Source organism: Podarcis liolepis, assembly GCF_965112155.1.
Source record: "Podarcis liolepis genome assembly, chromosome: 2".
NCBI lineage: Eukaryota > Metazoa > Chordata > Lepidosauria > Squamata > Lacertidae > Podarcis > Podarcis liolepis.
The window spans coordinates 85,087,995-85,108,919 of record NC_139555.1 but is presented as its reverse complement, the minus strand read 5'-3'; the positions used below and the strand labels follow the sequence as shown (position 1 = coordinate 85,108,919).

Genomic DNA, 20,925 nt, shown 5'->3' with positions numbered 1-20,925 from the left:
TAAAAACTTTTTTTAAAAGTAGAGGTGATCGTCTGAATGCATCCTCAGTCTTACAAAGCTTGGCTAATGCCTTGTGAGAATACTTTAGGATTTATTGCTTAAGTATAGAGGAATGTTTTTGTTTTTTTTAAATGATATTTATTGAAATTTTTTGAAATTACAAAGAAAAAACAAAACAGAGAAAGAAAAAAGAAAAAACAAAGAAAAAACAAACCACATCAAGCAATACAAATTCAAAAAAAAACAAAAATACACCGCAAACAAACAAAAATAAATCCATCATTTTCAAATCCTCAACTCTCATTACCTTCTTTCTTTGACCTCCTCCTCCTCCCTTTTTTTGTATCCTGGTTGATAATTATGCAGCAAATCCTTTCCATATTTCATAGTATTCTGTCATTACGTTACCTTGATCTAATTTCATCTTATCTTATAGAAAACCTTAAAAACTTAGAACTTAAATCTTATTTTTACCGACTTCTCACAACCATAAAGTATAGAGGAATGTTTCTGTCTGGTGATAGTTATTTATTTTAAAAGGGGTCCTAATACAGAAGGTGTCATAACAAATAATTTTTTCCTGTTTGTATATGTATAGGTAGGTTTTGGAGAGTTGCCTTTTGACAGCACTGACAACTTTAGCAGCTGTCCTGACGTTTGTTTCCGGGTGGCAGAATACAATTTCTTGTGTCACAAGGTATGTATTCATATTGACTTAATTTACTAGGGCAGCTTTTTCGCTTGCATCTTCCAATTTGGCACATACCAAGGTATATTTCTAAAGCCAGACAGATTTGTAAAACTACGTTGCGGGAGTAGGGAATCTAAGGAAGTCCTCACTGCAATTCATGAGCATGCTGATTGTAGTACACAACAGAATCCCATGCCTGCCTACTCAGAAGTAAGTCACAATGAGTTTTGTGGGACTTAGTCCCTGGTACGAACTGTCCCACTGTTTCTTGGAAGTGATTGGTATTAAATGTTTCTGCCTGACCGCTTTTCTCAGCCACATGGCTGCAGTGCTATGTAACACTGAAGACAACAATTATAGAGCCCCTGAAAATGAGAAGCTCACCACATGCTTTTTCATGTTCCCAGGTCTACTAAGTGAGCTAGTGTGAACTGCCAGTACCTGCTATGCTGAGGCCAGCAGTCTGAGCACATGTGTAGCCGCATAAGTTGAGAATTGTCTGTATGTTTCTACGTTCTTTAAATGTGTGGGTTTCCTAAGCTGTATTATATCACTGTTAGGTGAGCTGCCTTGGACTCCCTTAGGAGGTAGGGCAGGATGTAAATGCAATAAATAAACCTTAGAAAGCCAGGAGGGTCAATAGAAATCATTCATATCTGGTTGCTCTCCTGGTGTGCAGGGCAATGCTGAGCCAGGGAGATTCCTGCTTTCTTCTCTCCTTGCAGGCATTTTTCTGCGGCCGCAGTGACTATTTCAAAGCACTCCTAGAGGATCACTTCTCTGAAAGCGAGGAGCTGCAGACCCAACCTAGCATCCCTGTAGTTACCCTCCATAACATTTCAGAGGAAATCTTCATCAGGGTCCTCTATTACATCTACAGTGATGACACAGAGGTGAGTTTTCCGTTTTCACCCTTTCTGAGTACAGCCCATTTCTGGAACGTTTGTTCTAGCAAGGACTGCTGTGGTCCTGGGAGAAAAGTGCCAGAATTGCCACTGTGTGGTGGGAACAGAGTATTAAGCTTATTTAATGAGGCCTGTTAACTTGCAGATGTCCCAACCATGGGATAAAAGAACCCTATCTTTTCCTGTGAAATCATAGAGTTGGAAAGGGGACCCTGAGGATTATCTAGTCCAACCCCCTGCAGTGCAGGAAAATGCAGCTGTCCCATATGGAGACCGAACCTGCAACCATGGTGTTATCAGCACCGTGCGCAAGCCAACAGCTATTCAGCTTACCCTGGATCTTTCACTTATCTTTCACTGCATATTAATACATCACCATAAAAAGCCATGCAGCAGTCCCTTGCTGGTTCAATAAACATTTTCCCCATTTTCTTGCCTTTTTTTAGCGGGTCTTACGTCCCTACCCCCAAAATGCTTGAATTTTATTTGAGGTGAACTTTATTTACAAGACTGCAGTGCAGCCATCCGTAAATGACAAGAAACAACCACCATGGATAAAAATATATCCTCTAAGTCAACCTGTCTCTCATACTGACTGCTTTCTTGCCCCCATGTGGTCCATTTTTTCTGATGCCAACTGGGAGTACTCACTCATCTGAGGAATTCTGTGACAGCACTAGAATACATAGGGTGTCAATCTGCCACTAGGGGGCAGTGCCAATACACAGTGAACTAGCTAGAGATGCACTGTTTTCTCCTGTTTGTACCGCTGCTTGTCTCATTCAGAACAAAAGGCGTGGTTACACTTTTCCCAGAAGTCCTAATCTAGATTGAATACTGGAGTGTGTGAATCCTGCACTTGTTGCACAGGACTTGGCATAGGATGCTTAAGGAATTGTTGATCATGTGTTGTGTTTTGAGTAACCAGAGGGTCTGCAAATGTAGGAGATGAAAAACTTCAGGGTGGTGTCCATGCTGTCAAAACGGTTGCAGGCATTTGCCTGTCGACCAAAAGTTGACACAGAGCTTTTGGTCACTGTGGAGCAAAAGTGTTGCCGCTGTCAACATCAGCAGCCTGTTGTGGTGCTGTCTAAGCAAGTGAGTGGCGAATCTGTGGGAAAAGGAACACGGCGGCAGCAACACTCAGCAAGAACGGTTTGGGGGATGAAGCCATCACTGAAAGAAAGGCTTGTCAAATGTCTCGTTAATATCCTGAGAAGTGCATATGCATTTTGGCTGCAGTCTCCCGTCAGCTACAGGACTGACAGGTGAAGTGGGAGGTGGTAATCTCATTCCCAAGGAAATTGAATCCCTGTCATGCAGTGAGCAAGCTCCAGCTCACTGCTCTGAGCTCAGAAACGCAGCAAACTGGAAAGCAAGAGCACTTTCAGAACTGAAAAATAGCTGCAGCTTTCCCTCTCCTCCAGTGGAATTATACATTGGCTGGCTCTCTCGGAGCTGCCATTTGCCTTGTTTTGTGTGCTGCTCCTTTAGAGAGCAGGGCTGGGGGACCAGATGTTGCTGGACCCCGTTGGTTGTGCTGGCTGGGATTTTTGGGAGGGTGACTGAAGGCTATAGGTTCCCCACTCCTGCCTTAGAATACTTACATCTTGTGCTGGGGTGTGTGTGGAGAGACTGAGAGCCATCTTCAGCTAGTTGTTTTCAGACTCTTACCCCTAAATCTCATTGCATCTGGAAGGCATTTCACACTGTAGGGAAGTGAGATGCTAAAGGGTAGAATGTAGTGAGAGCACACTTCGCTCTGCAGAATACTCTCTGAGACCATGAATCTCTTTTCCCCCCTTGATCTGTTGTCCTGCAGGGCAAGAAGCAAAGCTGCCAAGCAAGCCATCTGTCCTTGTTTTCTTTCAAGCTAAGGAACTCTTGAAACAATTATCTTCTTCTTGACACACACACACACACATCTCTTGCTTTAAGGCTAGGGAAGTTTCTTTTAAAAATCATGACCCATAGATCAAGCATTCCTGTTCTTGAGTAATTCCAAAATTTGGGTATGGATTACTACTGAACTTCTTTGCATTTCAGATGTTATTTTTATTAATTACTTCCCCTTCACCATAACGTCCCAGGGCAGGTCACAACAATTTAAAATAAAATACTAAAAACAGTTTAAAGCAAACAGGAGGGGTCTTACAAATACATATATCAACTGTCAAAGGTCAGAGATGCATCTTCATCAGCATATGAAGAAAGCTGCATAGCGAGGACACCAGAAAGACCACTGTGAGGAGGGTATTACACAACTTAGGGGCTGACACAAAAAATGCCCTCTCCAATTCCCCACCCCTGCTGAACTTCTGAAGGCAGTGGAACAACCAAGAGGGCCCAATAGAGTTTGTAGGAAAGGAGGTGACATTTCCGATATTTGGGGCCTAGGATGTTTGGGGCTTTAAACACTGAAATGAGCTCCTTGACTTGGGCCTGGAAATGAAGTGGCATCTAATGCAGCTGTTTTAAGACAGGGTTCTACAAGTTCCAAATGCCACCCCAGCCAGAAATGTGGCTGATGCACTTGGGCTAGCTGAAGTTTCCAAGTGGTCTTCAAGGGCAGCTGCTTGGAGAGTGCAATAATCCAGTTTGGAAGTTACCAGATGTTGGTACAGTGGCCAACATCTCTGTTGCAAAGTTAGCTGTAGCTGGCAAACCAGTCAGAAACAGCTGGCAAGCCAACACACCTAGCCACCGAGGCCACCTGGACCCAAAGTACAGTGGTGCCCCGCAAGACGAATGCCTCGCAAGACGGAAAACTCGCTAGACGAAAGAGTTTTCCGTTTTGGAGGTGCTTCGCAAAACAAATCTCCTATGGGCTTGCTTCGCAAGACGAAAACGTCTTGCGAGTTCCTGCGGGTTTTTTTCCCTTCCCCCCCTTTTTCTAAGCCGCTTATCAGCTGATCCGATAAGCCGCTAAAAGCCGCTAATAGCGCTAATCCGCTAATCCGTCAATGGGCTTGCTTCGGAAAAACCGCTAAAAGAAGAGAATCACAGAATGGATTCTTTTCGTCTTGCGAGGCACCACTGTACAGAATTTCTCTTCCAGGGACATGCAAGCCCATCCAGACCAGGCTGTCTCACATATTCACTACTGTAAATTCACTGCTCAGAGGTATGAATCTGTCTCCCTATATACTCCACTTAGAAGTGGGATCTTTTTTTGTTTCTATATTTTCCCACAGTAATGCCAAGGCTAGTGTTCATGGGAATGCCCTCCAAAAATGTCCAGAAACTTCTGCTGGTTTAAAAACTGGTGACCGGTGTTGTATCTGCTCCTTGTAAAAGGGGTGTGATAGAAGGGTGTCATGAGCATTTTATGCCACTGCCAAAAGAGCAGTATTGCCTCCTCCTTGGTTACTTGGTTACTGGGCACATTTTTACCTATAAAGTTCAGCACAACCTGGGACTGGGGTGTCTGAAGCAACATGCTCCACATGAACTCACCCAACAGTGAATTTCCTTGCCTGTCTGAGACCCTTTCCTGCCTTCTCCCTGCCTTCTGAGGTTAGGTGGTTGGAGAGAGATTGCTTTGTCAGGGTTGACACACACATTCTAGAATTACTCTCTGATTTGTTTCTGGCACTTTTTGCTATTATCTCTTAAGCACTAGATGAAGACTTTCTTGCTTTGTTAGGCTTTTAATGACACCTGCCTTGCCTTTTTATGCTATCTGCTTCCCCCGGCATGTGTCTCTGTTTTCAATGGCTCTTCGTTTTGCGCCATCTGTTGCTGTTTTTATTTCATGGTTGGCCACCTTGAAACAATTCTTTTTAAAAAGGTACACAAGTTATAGTGCTAAAATGTGGCCTTTACATCTGTACTCTCCTTAAGTTCGCTTCCTGCTGACTTTGGTTTTAGTCCTCCTCCTAAATCATTTCTTCCTTTCTTTTTTTTAAAAAGACACATCTCTGGTAAATGTTTGCCATGTGAAGAAGTTTCAAAATGCAGTGACTGAGGAGGGAACTGAACAGTGCAAACTCTTCATCCTTGGAATAACAGTGAAATGGGCAAAAGCAATAGACCTGCATATACAGACATTCAGGATTTTCTCCCAACACTTTTTCGAAGAAAAGAATAGGGAGATCTTCCCCTCTGAGCCCAGTACAATGTTTAGCTTGTTAACACCAGACTTCATAATACCTACAACAATTGGGGCTGGCTCTGCTTTGAAGCAGAGTGAAGCAACATGCTATAGGTGGTAGTGGTAGAGAAGAGATGAGGCCATAGTTTGGTGTCTGAAGGATGCAGAAAGAAATGTTGGTGGGTGCCATTTAGGCTGTTCTTCAGGCAGCAGATTGCTCTGGGTTAGCACTGACATAATAGACCCAGCACTGGATTTAGTGCAGGTAGTTCCCCTGCACAGGGCGCCAAGGTGAGGGGGCGCAAAATGATGATAATAATTTAAAAACCTATATTTATATGGGTGCTTACTGCAAAGATCCATTTAAAAAAGCAGGTGTAGCAAAATGAATTATTGTGCAAATAATCAATATTTAGATACCCAAGGCTATTGTAGAGCATCTTAGTGATGACTTCTGTGCATTGTCAGGAAATATATCCAGACGGAAGTGCACTTGGTGAATGCCCTGCAACTGAAGATTTATCCAGGCCTGAGAATTTTTCAGGAGTGGTGTTGTAAAATATTTTCACTGGTATGGGTTTGAGCTGGCAAAGCTAAGTCTTGTGTGTGAGTATTTGATTTGGTTGTGCTTGTGCCTAGACTTTTAAACTAGTTATGAACTTCAAGTCTTTGGGCAGAATATAAATAAATTGCATTTAATCATATAAATGAGTGTCACTGTTGCAGTCAGATGTGATTTCCAGACAGGGTTTTAGTTTTGATACCGAGCCCATTTTGATGGATGCCCTTTTGTCACGGCAGCTGTCTCCTGATAATGCCTACGAAGTGCTTTGTGTCGCAGACATGTACCTGTTACCTGGGCTCAAGCGCCTTTGTGGGAGGACGTTGGCCCAGGTTCTCGATGAGGAAAGTGTTGTCAGCATCTGGAAGATCGCCAAGCTGTTTCAGCTGACCCGGCTGGAGGACCAGTGCACGGAGTACATGGCAAAGATCATTGAGAAGGTAAGGAGGGGAGATTTCCCTAGGGATGTTTTCTTAAAAACAAGGCATCATGTTCTCTGTAGAAGAAAGTGCCTGTAGAACAGCAAGGGATGTTTATATGGAGGACTGTCGATCAACTGCTTGCCTGAACTAGTTGCTTGGTTAGTTTATTTGAAATGTGAGGATTTTCAGGTTCAGAAGTAGCACACGAAAGAGCTCAGTATCCTAAATAGTCCTAAAATATGGTGGCACAGTTTTTATTTTAGAGAATGTTCTCATACATTCTGTTGATTTGTATCAGCTGTGGCAGATTCAAGAGTCTATTACTTTACTGTAAGCTTCCATGGAGGAGCATTGGCCTAATAGTACAAGCTATATCTTCTTGTACTGAATCTTGGTTACAAAGATCAGTTTGTCCCACAACCCCACCAGGTTGTACCTTAAGCATTAACTGCTACATGCAGACCTCAGTTATGTGCAGAGTACATACATCCTGCTACTTTAATCCCATATTATATCATGCCGTATCCCCAAGAAATGCTTAGGTAAGGATTATTTGAAATATCTCCCAACTAAATAGGTGCAGAAATCTAAATTGTGCTTTAACCGGACAGTACTAACATGCATTTATGCCAATATTTGCCGCAGGAGAAAAGCAAGAGTGCTGCCTTCTTTCCATCTCCTCTCCTGCTTGACCAGTTGTAGTATTGACAGTCCCATACTACAGCCCCATGAACACAGGTTCACAGTCTTGTCTCTGCTGGGCGTTTGGGAGCCCAGTCAATTCACTGATTTTTTTTTTTTTTAATGGCTCTAATTCACACACCCACACAAGTTGCAACTGTTCTTAACAGGCTTTGAGAAAGGTGTGAAATTCTTTCTTGACTGTGAAAGCACATTGAAGAAAATGATTTCTTAACAGATCCACTTATACAAAAGTTCCTCTCCCATTTTTCCCCAGTGAAAACAAGCAGGAAGTGGTTCTTAGTGGGGAGCCCTTTGTTAGCCAAACAAAAATCAGGACTTGCCATTTAACTGCACCGCTGTTAAGAATTCTAAAGGATTCTGTTTTTCCTGCACCTTCGCCGTGCTAGTACAATAGGCCACCAATAATTTTTTTAGATGATTAATTTATATTGGAATATAGAGGCACAAGCCTGTGGAACCATGATTTTTGTAGCCTTTGGTGGGTATCGTACTTCATCAGCCTTTTTTGCTTCTGTGAAAAATTGTTACAAACGCCTATCCCTGCTTTACAGGGTATGGGAATCTTTGTTAAATGTTTGAGGAGTACCCACAAAGTCAGTGGACTGGGACAGCTAGTGAAGAAGTTGACTAAGATTGCTTAGATTAAGTGGGTGCTATGTAATGGCTAAAACACCAGTTCTAGAGTGACCTTGTGTTGGGTAACTTTTTGTTTCTGAGGTTAAATAGTTCAGTAAATGGTGGGATGGAGGGAGCAAGAGGGATGGGTGGTTCCAAACAGAAAGCCTTTATGTAGCAAACTTTTTTTTTTTAAGGTTTCAGATAGTTGTGTTGCCATTTTTTAATGTCAAAGTTGCATCCCACACCTAGGTCTGCATTTTTTTAAAGAGATGCTTTTCTTGCTTGCCAGGTCTTCATCAAATTATTGAGCTGAATTAGGCCTCCTTATGGAAAAGGTGGTCTCTTTTGTGTGGTGTTACAATAGAGTGATTCTTCTTCCCACTACCCACTATTCTGAAATTTAATATTATGCTTTCAATGTGAATCTTTTTTATTTTTTATTTTTTTGGTAACTCATGTCCATGTGATGCATAATTGTACACACTGAATCAGAATTTCTTCTGTACTACTACTGCTGTTTAAAATTCTAAATGACATCATTATGCTGAGGACTCTAATATGCTTATCAGCCTGCCAATTTCCTTCACCACTTCTCTTTCCAATCTAGCTAGTGGAGTTTGAGGAGTTTGCTGTGGCAGTGAAGGAGAATGCTGAGGCAGTCGAAGAACGGCAGGAGACAGACTCAATCCCTCTTGTTGACGACATCCGTTTCCACATAACCAGCAACGTGCAAACATACAGTGCAATTGAAGAAGCCAATCAGAAACTGGAAGCTCTGGATAATCTTCTGGCCAGCATAGGACTTGAATGCTAATCTGGGACATCACCCTGTGTGACTTCACAGTAGATCACAGCTCAGCGTTCCCTCTCCTCACCCCCCTGGGTTTTGTAACTGCTTTCCCCTTTTATGCATAATTTCAGTTTCTAACTTAACATTCTGACAATTGCATACTGATCTACCTTTCTTCTCCTGAGAACCAGGTCCCCGGAAGCAGCTCAGATTTGAAAACATTGCTGCTTGTACATGATAGTGCTGACGGGTGATCTGCAAACCAAATTTAATGAATGTATTGATTGGCATATTGTGAGGCTGCCAGATGTTGCAGGCCAGCGATGCCTAGTGAAAATTGGTGCAGCCTGCAAGAACATTGGCACAACACCTTCCTGCAAGCAGATTAAATTCAAGGCAGTCGCTGGTTAAGGAATGAATCAGACTGCCTTTCATGATCCATATTTTACAGGATAATTAGGGAGATAGGCACTTTTACTTCTACAGGGCTACAGAAATGTTGTGCTTGTGCAGTGGTATCTGCATTTGCCTGCTGCTTGCCTTGCAGAAATGGCTGTGTTTATTCATCCTGCAGCCTTGTCTTCCAGATTTGCACAGTGGGGGCAGAGCAGAACCTTGGCTTTCTAACCCAGATGCCTTATTATTCAGCAAGCTCCTGTTCAATTCAGGTGTCCCATTTGTTTTTTATTCCCCATTTCTGCAGTTCTTACTGGAACACAGTAGTACTCTACTTTTGTCTCGAGTGCACACACACTTGGCCACCTACTCTTTACATGTTACTTTTGTAGAGGATGCTCAAATGCTGATGTTTAGCAGGAACGTTAGTCATGTGTCTGTTCCACTTCAAGCATAGTTGTGACATTTTGTAGATATTGCTGGGCTTGGAAGTTTAGTTCAGGTGGTTTGCAAAGTCTTCAAATCCTGGTTTGGAGTATGTGAGTGTATGTGTGGCATGCGCTTCCTCCTTTCTCATGGAAGCATAACTTATTGCCCTATTCAGGTAATGGTATGGGGTGGGTTGGGGTATAACTGTCATGCAACCATCTTCACCCCGTGACCACCCAGTGCCAATACACTTGACCTCACATTGGCATAGATCCAAATAGCGTGATCAACACGTTGCAAAACTAGGGTCTATGAATCACATTACTCTGGTATATGCATGTTGGTGTACAGACAAGAAAGGCAGTGGCTCACCACTGCTCAAGAGTGTGTAGTGTGTCACCTCCCCCTGCCCCTCCCTTTAGAAATAGCAGGAGTTGGAGGCAGCTACAATCTGGGCTTGCTTAGTGCTCATCCCACCATCACTAAACTCTACTGAATTGAGTGAAACATCTGCTTGTAACAAAGCTTACCAAGGCATGTCCTTTAAGGCTGCCACAAGTTAGTAGGTTTTTTAACACAAACTCCTCTTAAAATCTTCCTAACAAGCGCTGCTTTGAGACTTTGGCAATTGGAAAACATTTTGGGAGGAGGTGGGGATGTGAACAACGCAGGAAAGGGCTGTGTTGCCTAACATGGAAACTTTCCTAGCTAAGATAATGCAGTGGCTCTGTACCACATACCCTTAAGAATTATGTGCTGTATAAATATAAATATGACAAGGAGGCCCACTTTGGATTATCCTGGTAATGTGAGGATGATTATTCATATATACAAATACTATTAATCATGAGTACAATTGCATTAATAGATGCAGTTGCTCTGGCTGATGTAATACTGGGCCTTCAGCTTTCCACTGATAAGTATTCACAATCAAAGCAAGGTCAAGAACTTGTTTTTTCACTTTCCACTGATGGGTGTGATGAGGTGAGAAACTTACATTGGGTCTTTTCCCATTTTCCTGCCTGGTTTCTTGACTTGAACAAGATAATGACATTATATAACCATGTAAGCAGAGTCAGGGCTTACCAGAAGTTACTGCCTGCCATACTGGAGATTCATCTTCCTTTAAATGTTTTGTGATAGAATGGGAAATGGTAGGGTGGGGATGTCCCAGATTCTACGCCTGTAGTTCATGTCCCTAGAGAGATACAGTAGCAGGACTGAGTTTTTTGTGTTCTTGGCTCTATCTCAAGGCATATATATCATCCATATTTATGTGATGTTATTCCCATGCAGGCTCTCTTAAATGAGGCACTTAAACTCTGACTTATTTCAGTCTCTGCTTTGGAATACATAGCCATCCCAGTCTCTAAACAAGTCCCCTTTGAGCCGCCACAAATCTACAGTAAGGGTCCATGCAGTATTTGACAAATGAAACTAACTTGATGTAGAATTTGACACTTCTGACTCCTGATTTTGTGCCAAGGAAAGCACATCTCTTAAAAGAATGGTACTTGTTCAAAATCATGTGGAACAGTTATGTTACGCAGAGGCAGCAAACTAAAAAACCTGGCCAAGGTATTATTTTCCCTATTTTTCACCAAAAGTAGTCACAGAAGTTAAGTTTGGTGCTAGAGTGTTTGGAACCTGGATTGGCTAGGCATAATTTCTCTCCATCGTGTTATGGCGACAACTTGGAAGGGCACCTCACAGAATAAAAGGGCATCATATTGAAAGGGGCACAACTTTATTATTGAGCTGCTGATTTCATTCTGTTCCGCAGTCTTCCTGTTATCATGAAAAAGGATTCAGTTGGCTATCTGCTGAATTTAGCAAACAAATGAGGTTTAACCTTTTAGAGTTTATGCCAATACTGAATTATTGGGGCAAAAACAAACCAGAAGCACAGAAAGTTTTTTTTAAAAAAAGGCATACTAGTATTTCTTCTTTCAAGTGTCTGGTAAAGTAAATGTGAAATATAATTAGTTAATTGTCAAGAAGCATGGCACCTGGGTGCTTCTGGTGAAATGACTTCTGACTCTTTCTTTTAATTGTAGAGTCAGTGAAAGAGTGTCAGGGTGGCCTTTGTTTTCTTGCCTAGTAACAAAGGTTTGCCCAGACTGCTAAATATGCTGGAGAAATTAAGAATGGATTGCCAGTGTGAATGAGTTTTATAGTTGCATTTCTAAGTTCAGCACATTGGTGAATTGTCCTATCACTCCCAACTAACTGTCTGGTAGTATTTAGATTCTTGCCCTTTGCAAGAGGAAACAGATAGTAGGAGCCACACTTACAAATGAAAAATTGCCCATTTAAATAATTAAAAAATGAAATTAATGGATTTCTAATATTTATTGAACTTGTTTTTCTTGGCTATTGGTTGTAGTTATATTGCAAGACAATATAAATTTAAATTGTTTCCTTTGTTTACATTGGTTCTGCCCTCTGCTACTTGTTAAAAATAAAGAGAATGTAAAGCTTTTCAGAATGACAATATAATAATAATATATTTAAAAGCTTAATATATAAGCATGTGTGCAGCAATAAAGAGTTTATTTCATTAGATCTGGTTTGGCTGTGTGTCATTAATTCATTATATGAATGAGTGCTTAAAAGGGTTTCTTACATGCTCCTCCCCCGCCCTTTCCAGGCAGTAGCTGTGGTTGTGATGACATGGAACTGTCAAATGCCACACAAATGTTTTTCCACCCTGGCACCATCTTCAGATTAATAAGTTGTGCACGTTATAAGCAAAGAGCTGGGTGTTTAATAGTGGTGACTTGACACCATTTAATTCCATGCTTCTAGTAATGATCCTGAGGTTAACGTACTACCTATATTGCATAATTTCATAGTTCCTTCCTGAAATTCTAGTACCTCATGAAACTCTCCTCCCATGACTCACAGCCTGTGGTAGCTATCAGGGTAGGAGTAAGAAAACAGGTTGGTGTGAGTGACTCAGAGGGTTTTACAATACAGTGGTACCACTGGTTGTGAATGCCTTTGGTTGCGCACGCTGCGGGTTACAAGCTCCGGTGTGAGCGGAAATCACACGCCAGAGGCGCGTGCACAGCGGAAGGCACACTTTCGCTAATGGCGCCTCAGGTTATGAGCCGTTTCTGGTTACGAATGGATTCCAGTCGTAACCAGAGGTACCACTGTACCTGGTCCTCTCAGTGAAAACATTTAGGCCTAATATATGGGATCACATGTCACTGGTGGTCTGAACACAGTACTGACGGTTCCGTGTGACCCCCCTCCCCCTGCCTTGAACAGTAGTTTATTTTCTCAGTCCTAGCACATATGGATTTGCCTAATTTTATTTTAACAGCAGCATTGAATTTGGCTAGTCTGTGAAAGCAACTTGCCCATGAAAATGCAGGGACTTCATGACTGGGGAGAGGGGAGAAGGGAAGAAGAAACGTCCGCTTATTCTTGTATATTCTAATGCAACTACTAAAAAGGCATGTACTGAAACAGAAGGGACAAAACATGGGCATTGCAATGAGTCTTCCAAAACACTGTTAACATATATGAGTTGCACTCATGTATTTCTTGTATTATTATTATTTAAATTTGTATGCCGCCCTTTATCCGTATATCTGTAGAATGTGCTGTCTACATTCACATTGAGAATGTCTTGTCATTGCAAACCTAGCTAGGACCACTTCTTGTTTACTCTCTTGCCTATTTCTCTTGTGAAGCCTTCAGAGTTTGCCATCACTGCACGTCCAGAGCTTCTTCTGAACTTGGGATCTTTTCTCAGTTTGTCGCGCACGGGCATATTTTTCAGTTTCCTCTCTCTCTTGTTCTCCATCCCTCCCACCAAGTACCCTGGAAGTTTTGTGCCTGCTTTATCTAGGCCTGGGTTACACATGCAGCAAACTGAGGTGGGGGCAAGGTGGCAGAATAGGCTGGGATGGCAGGTAGGGTGCATTAAAAACACAATTCTCTACACAAACTCCCTGCAGATAGGTTTGAGCCCAGACTGTTCTGTTTGTCCCCATTTCTCATTTTGTGTGTTAGTTGCAACGTTCAGAACGGCATCCACACCTGCACTCCTGAAACTTTCTCCCCCACCACCTCAATATTTTATCTCTGCTCATCCAGCCATGCACTCTTCAACTTGTGCCTGGACCTTGGCCCCAGCTGAGACTCTGTCTCCCAACAGCATTTTGTAACAAAAGCAACAATAGTTTTCAGAATAGAAAAACCAGGAATAAAAATGGCATGGCATTGCAGTTCACATCTGTGAAACAGATATATGGTTTTCCCTGTTTCGGGGAAGCACTTTTAAGTTATGTCCTCTTGTTCTAACTAAAATTATGTCTCCAAGGTGGATTTGAGATAATCCACTGGTTAACCTTTTTAGCAGAAAATGAAGTGTCCAAAATGGTGTTACTCAGATTTTCAGTGTACAAGATCCTAGGCAAACTGTTTTCATTGTTTTTTGGTATTTTTCGGAAGAGGGATATTAGATAGATAGATAGATAGATAGATAGATAGATAGATAGATAGATAGATTAGATATAAAACCAGGAAAGTTGAGTGGATCCACCTTCAGGAAAAGGGTTAATTACCTGAGTGCTTCAGAAAGGTCAAAAACGTGAGACTGCTGTGGAAGTAACACAAATGAAAGAGAAAAAGAAAAGTAAAAGAGAAGAGTGCTGTTGCTGATGCTGTCTGGTTGGTGGGCTGGTAAGTAGGTGAAGGCACTTCCATTATCGCTGTCTTTTCACTCGAGGGCTTTATAGGAACAGCGCTAAAACTAAGATGAATAATTAAATAAGCCGGAGGTGCCTGCTTTAAAAGGGCACCAGTCACGAGACTTCAAACACTGCCATCAACGTGGCACATTTTTAAAAGGGTATTTCAATCTCTTGACTTCATGAGCTGAATGAAGACCAGGAGTGAAAGTAAGTGGTCACAGGAGGATAAAGAAATTGTTTGAGGGAAGAAAGTGTAATGCCTACGAAGTCAGGCAGACTTAGTTCCCTCATTATGAAAGTGGTATAGCGAGCTTTTTAGCAGGAGGAATAAGACATGCATTTTACAGAGGTGCAGACAAGTCCCAGCCACACTTTAAAACAGGATACTGAAAGTACATTATATTACTGGAGAATTAGAAGCAAGGGAAGCCGAGAATGTGTTCTCTTAACATGGATCATGGTAAGCAGTGATATCGGTGGGCATTTTGTTCCATTGCAAAATGGGGTGTCTCTTTTGAAGGATCCTTTTGAGAAGAGTGCTTCAAGACAGTATTGTGATGCTCAACTGGATCCCATTGAGAAGGTTTGGTGAATCTTTAGAGCAGGGGTGCCCAAACTTTTTTCAAAGAGGGCCAGATCTGATGAAGTGAATATGCGTGAGGGCCGGCCAAAGTTGTTGAGTTTTTTTAAGGATTTAACCCCAATGTTTTTGAACTTTTTAAAGGATTTTACCTCAGGACATATACTGCCATGGGGGCCAGATTAAATCGACCGGCGGGCAGGATTAAGCCCCCGAAACAGACTTTGGACATGCCTGTTTTAGAGGCAGATAAGGCACATAAGTGGTCTTGAGTCCCTTCAGGGGGAAAGGTGGGGTATGTATGAACAAACAAACAAACAAACAAAGGACTTATGTTCCCATTTGGCACAACCAGTTATTAATGTTGACTCCCTAGAACTCTTGCTTGACAAGGCCCCAAATATTTTGCAGCCAGTAATATTAGTCCACTCAGGTTTTAACAGCATGATAAAAAGATGTGTGAAGGCTTCAGGTAACTGCCCCCTCCCCCTACACACACAAGGGACATGGAGCTTGACTTGGCAAGTCAGAATGTAATACATAATCTAGTCTACCCAGTTTGCATTAGCGGTGGAAGCAATTCCTGTATTGCTAAAGAAGACAAATGAGAAATGTGCCAAACCTTTTCTATTCTATTGTAATCCAATGGCACTACCTGTGTCTATGATTCTCTTATACCTGTTGAACTCCTGAACAAATGCATCTCCTAGATTGTTTTTCCCCAGTACACATTCTCAGCATAATCCCTTTAACATGGTATTCTAGCTAGTCTCAGTTAACAAGTTGTGTAAGTTCAGAATTATTAAGGAGATGGAACCAGACTCAGTTCTGATTTGCTACCTTAGACCATTTGCATCAGAGATGGGACTTCTTTCACCATTGGTTCAAGCAACATTCATCTGAATTAAGAGGTTGGCTGTTACTAATCTCTGATTTCCCCTAAAGACAGGAAAGCACCCCAATATTTGTCTGCTTGTAATCACCCCAAATTAAGAATCAAAACATGCTCTCAAATTCATATCACCTTTCATGCAAGGAACTCTGCACATGGTCTGAAACCCATTATCCACTTCAACCAGGTAAAATATAACTAGGTAAGTTTGAGTGATTGTGTGTGTGTGTGTGTGTGTGTGTGTGTGTGTGTGTTGCATTTCCTTGAAATAAATATATGGCCATTTAGGTTCCTTAGATTAAAAGGAATTTAAACATTTTCCCCATGTGCTAAACTACACAGTTGTTAAACTACCCCTCTGTTTTAAGGACAATTCACAAGGTTCTGTAAGATTTTGTATCCTCTGGGCTTTGAAAAGAGTGACTGCAAAGCTTGTTACTATTTAATATTTCATGGGCTGGGCTTAAGGGAAAGGGTGCTGACCAGCTGTATTTAGGATTTCTATCAAATAGCATGATAGTTTTGCAGTTGTTCACAAGGCATGGTGAGCCTGTTGTAATTCTTTCAGGGAAAAACCTTTATAGAAAGAGTTGGCCCACCTATAGGGGAAAATCTGCCCCCCTCTGCAGATTCCTCACATGGCAAATGACTGTAAGAAATGTGTTGCCATCCTCCAATGCTATTTTTATATCACTTCCAAAATATGTGAAATAACTATTTCCAAACTCTACCATATTTGTATCTTAAATTTGCATTGGGTACAAAGTCTGCTGCTAATCTGGATCCCCCTACAAGAACGCAATCTGTAGATCCATCTTCCGCATAGGGAAAGGAAGCCAAAATCTAAATGGAGACATAGCGCCTGGGGAAATAAGAATTAGACAGGTGCTGCCAAACCTGAAAGAGAGGCTTATGGCACTGAATTTTACATACAGAAGGCTAGACCCAAAGGGGGGGGGGCACACAATAAATTAAACATGGTATCTTTTAAGCATTCAGTATTGTTTAAAGCTTCCAAGTGTGAACTTATTTAAACAAAAACATTTCAGACAGTGCTGTGCTTGTTACTCTGGGACCAGGGCCTGCCTTGAGCAGAAGGACTGCAGTGATGCATTCCTAGGGCAGCCATACATCCGGGTTTTCCAGGACACATCCAGGAATCGGGCTGCAAAATGGCTTCTGGGCAGATTTTGGCTGAATCGGCCAAATGTCCAGGAAAACCTTGACATATAGCAAGTAGGGCGATTAAAAAAATAAATGCTATGCATTTCCAAGGTCCAATTCTTCCTACAGTTCTTTTAAATTATGATGGGACATTCTGCCTCACAGTCTAATGCAGAGGTTTTCAACCTTTTTGAGTCTATGGCTCCCTTGACCAACTACATTCTTTCTGCGGCACCCCTGTGGGGCTCAGGAGCCCAGTTATGTCACCCCTTGCCTGCGGAGCTGGCAGCCTCTCGCCCTTTTTTGAACACCTTCCCTTGTGGAGTCTTCCCTCAGCCTCCTCTATGCTTCCCTCTCCTTGGGAGTCCTCTGGGCAGCTAAAGCTGCCGCCCCTGGTTTCTGAGCTGCTTCCCCTGTCCCAAAGAGAGGTGCCTTCTCACACTGCCCCACAGGGCAGCCCCAGAGGCACCGTTTGCCTGGGGAGCTTGTAGCCAGGGCTCCTGCAACAAGCAGCTGTGCAAGCCTTTGGGAGGCAGAGATGCAAGAGGGCATCAGAGGAGGGAGGGAAGGAAAGAGGGACAGAGGCCAGTGTTGCCTGCAGCAGCATCACCCACCATCATTCAAGGCACCCTAGTTGAAAACCACTGATCTTTCTCCAGGGTGGAGAAAGGGGGGGCGGGAATGGCCACTTGTTTGCCTTTGAACTCTGTTCCAGCAGTGACTGCCTGAGCGCTCAGGCCGGTGTGCTCGTCTCTCCTGCCAAATTTTTGAAGCAAGATGAGGGTCATGTTCATACTCAGCCGCTGACTCCAGCTGGCTTCAGGGAAAGGTAGGAGTTGTAATTTAAAAACCCTTTTCCTAAGTGATTTTGGGTGTTTTCCCAGTTTATGGAAACCAGCCCTGATACTGTTCTTCCACCTGTCTGGATGCCTGCCCCGCCAGCTGGGGATATGAGAGGGGTGACCTGCACATTCATAAAGAAAAGCGCATCATGCAACATTCCTTAGACTGTACTGCATCAGAATGCAGGTGGCAAATGTATGAATAAAAGATCCTCCATGGCAGAAACTTTCCGAGTCAAAAACTTGCATGTCGGCAGACAAGAATCCCCACCCCTCTTAATGCACTAGTTTTCTGTGCAATCATTCCTACCTGTATCTGAAATGCTGCAATATTGGGAGGACTACACCCTGTGTATTTTCTTCTTTTTCTGCAAATGTAGATTTTTATTTACAAGCCATTAACTCACGGGGCTGCTAACATACCTGGCAGTGTGCAACAAAATCTTCAAAGCTTCATAAAATTATTACTTAAAATAACAACAATTATACCATTAAATATCTGCCTTAGTTGCCCATGACATTTGCTAGCCAAATGTTTCTCACCCTGGCCAGAGCAATAGACTCTTATTTGGGGTGGCATTCTTTCTAAAAGCTTATCCTCATCTGAATATGAAAATGAGCACACATCACATGGCTCCTCCATTCACAGTTCAGCTGTGATATGAGACGCCAGGTGGGAATCTCGGAGGAATCTACTGCAACAGTGCATAACCCTGAAAGTAGTAGATAGTGATATACAGTGGTTGTTGTTGTTGTTTAGTCGTGTCTGACTCTTCGTGACCCCATGGACCAGAGCACGCCAGGCACTTCTGTCTTCCACTGCCTCCCGCAGTTTGGTCAGACTCATGTTCGTAGCTTCGAGAACACTGTCCAACCACCTCGTCCTCTGTTGTCCCCTTCTCCTTGTGCCCTCCATCTTTCTCAACATCAGGATCTTTTCCAGGGAGTCTTCTCTTCTCATGAGGTGGCCAAAGTATTGGAGCCTCAGCTTCAGGACCTGTCCTTCCAGCGAGCTGATTTAATTAAGAATGGATAGGTTTGATCTTCTTGCAGTCCAATGGACTCTCAAAAGTCTCCTCCAGCACCATAATTCAAAAAGCATCAATTCTTCGGCGATCAGCCTTCTTTATGGTCCAGCTCTCACTTCCATACATCACTACTGGGAAAACCATAGCTTTAACTATACGGACCTTTGCCTCTGCTTTTTAAGACACTGTCTAGGTATACAGCGGTACCTCGGGTTAAGAACTTAATTAATTCTGGAGGTCCGTTCTTAACCTGAAATTGTTCTTAACCTGAGGAACCACTTTAGCTAATGGGGCCACCCGCTGCCACTGTGCCGCCGCCGCACGATTTCTGTTCTCATCCTGAAGCAAAGTTCTTAACCTGAGGTATTATTTCTGGGTTAGCAGAGTCTGTAACCTGAAGCATCTGTAACCCGAGGTACCACTGTATTCCAGTTCTCTTCTGAATCTCCAGAAGAAAGGCATTCCCCCAGCTTCCAAACTGATCCATGTAGAATCATAGAATCATAGAGTTGGAAGAGACCACAAGGGCCATCGAGTCCAACCCCCTGCCAAGCAGGAAACACCATCAGAGCACTCCTGACATATGGTTGTCAAGCCTCTGCTTAAAAAAGACCTCCAAAGAAGGAGACTCCACCACACTCCTTGGCAGCAAATTCCACTGTCGAACAGCTCTTACTGTCAAGTAGTTCTTCCTAATGTTTAGGTGGAATCTTCTTTCTTGTAGTTTGGATCCATTGCTCCGTGTCCGCTTCTCTGGAGCAGCAGAAAACAACCTTTCTCCCTCCTCTATGTGACATCCTTTTATATATTTGAACATGGCTATGTGGGGAGCCGCTTGTGTAAATAAGTGCTCGCCATTTGCATCTAGTGGTTTTTGTTCTTGGAACTATACTCCTTTTTTGTTTCGTAGTGAAGCATAATTACAGTGATCTATACTGTAAGTTGCTTCATGCAAATCGCTCATCTAGTTGAAGTGGCTTAAAGTGATATAATATAGCCTCTGTAATAAGACCACTTAGTCTAAAATGACCTGAGGGCAAAGTGCTCACACAACTCTTGCTTTTCCAACTTACATTGAGTTAGGCAAATTTTGGTCCAGAAAACTGAGTGTAGATTCTTTTCTCCCCACTAGTAATGTTGGCTGCTAGAGCAACCTGTCAAGCTTAAGTAATTTGCACAACTCTGTGGGATTCACTTTCACAAGATAAACTGATATATTTCACACCTCAACTAGAGAAGCTCCTTGCGGAGGGATTACAGCCTCCTATATGAAAAAAAATGTTTGAATAGCCAAGGACATCTAATGTTTGGAAGATATACTAATTTCTGCATGATGTGTTATGACCACATGGGCAGAATATGCATTTCTGGTCTACTACAAGCTGACTCCCAATAATCTCACATTTTCATTTAAAAGTTGCAAATCCTCATAGTTGCAAATAGAAGCGTTCTAGAAAGATGGGCTTGGAAATCACAATGGAGACCAGTAATTAAGAAAGAGACCTTTGTAGTTCTGAGAATTGCTGTGCTGTGTGTTTGCCACTGCCTCTGCCTCGCAGTGCCCTTCACCACCATCTTTCCATCTGAGAAGAATACATGTTCAACCCCTTCTTGACTCCACAGAGTAAAAATAAAAATAAAGTACATCATTCTAGTTTGCACAAGATGCATTGACAACGCAATTTGTGTTTCCAGAATGCAGAAGTTTTGAATGATAGTCTGCACAGAACTCAACAGCTATCGCGATAGTTAAAAAAAACAGCCTTGATCATTGCCCTGTTAATTTATTATTGTAGCATGAATGCTTTTAATTCCACCTCCTCACATTCAGATTTCTGTTTCTGCTCTGCTGTTGCCATATCCTTTGAAGCAGAGGAAATAGCAAATTGAATTATTACAGTTCAGTCCAAGTACCCCCTCCCCCCCCCAATTTATTTAAGCTGAATGTCAGCATTTGAGGATAATCTAAAAAGCTAGTGTAGGGAACCTACCAAATTTGGTCCACAGAGCCAAAAAGACTCCCCACCCTAAACATGAAGCTTTGTGGGAATTTTTTTGTCGTTCTCTAAATTATCAGAGTTCTTTGAAATATCCGAAAG

The 20,925-nt window shown here is 42.4% G+C and overlaps 1 protein-coding gene across 2 annotated transcripts in view; it reads left to right on the top strand.

Annotated features, from left to right (window-relative positions):
- The window catches only part of ABTB1 (ankyrin repeat and BTB domain containing 1), a 41,652-nt gene extending 29,478 nt beyond the window's left edge, over positions 1-12,174 (top strand). For both annotated transcript variants that reach the window (XM_083489362.1, XM_083489363.1), the window contains exons 9-12: positions 599-697; positions 1,417-1,584; positions 6,491-6,691; positions 8,604-12,174. In XM_083489362.1, the coding sequence (XP_083345488.1) occupies positions 599-697; positions 1,417-1,584; positions 6,491-6,691; positions 8,604-8,810 (675 nt within the window). In that variant the 3' untranslated portion in view covers positions 8,811-12,174. The remainder of the gene's footprint in view (positions 1-598; positions 698-1,416; positions 1,585-6,490; positions 6,692-8,603) is intronic.
- Positions 12,175-20,925: the final 8,751 nt, after the last annotated feature.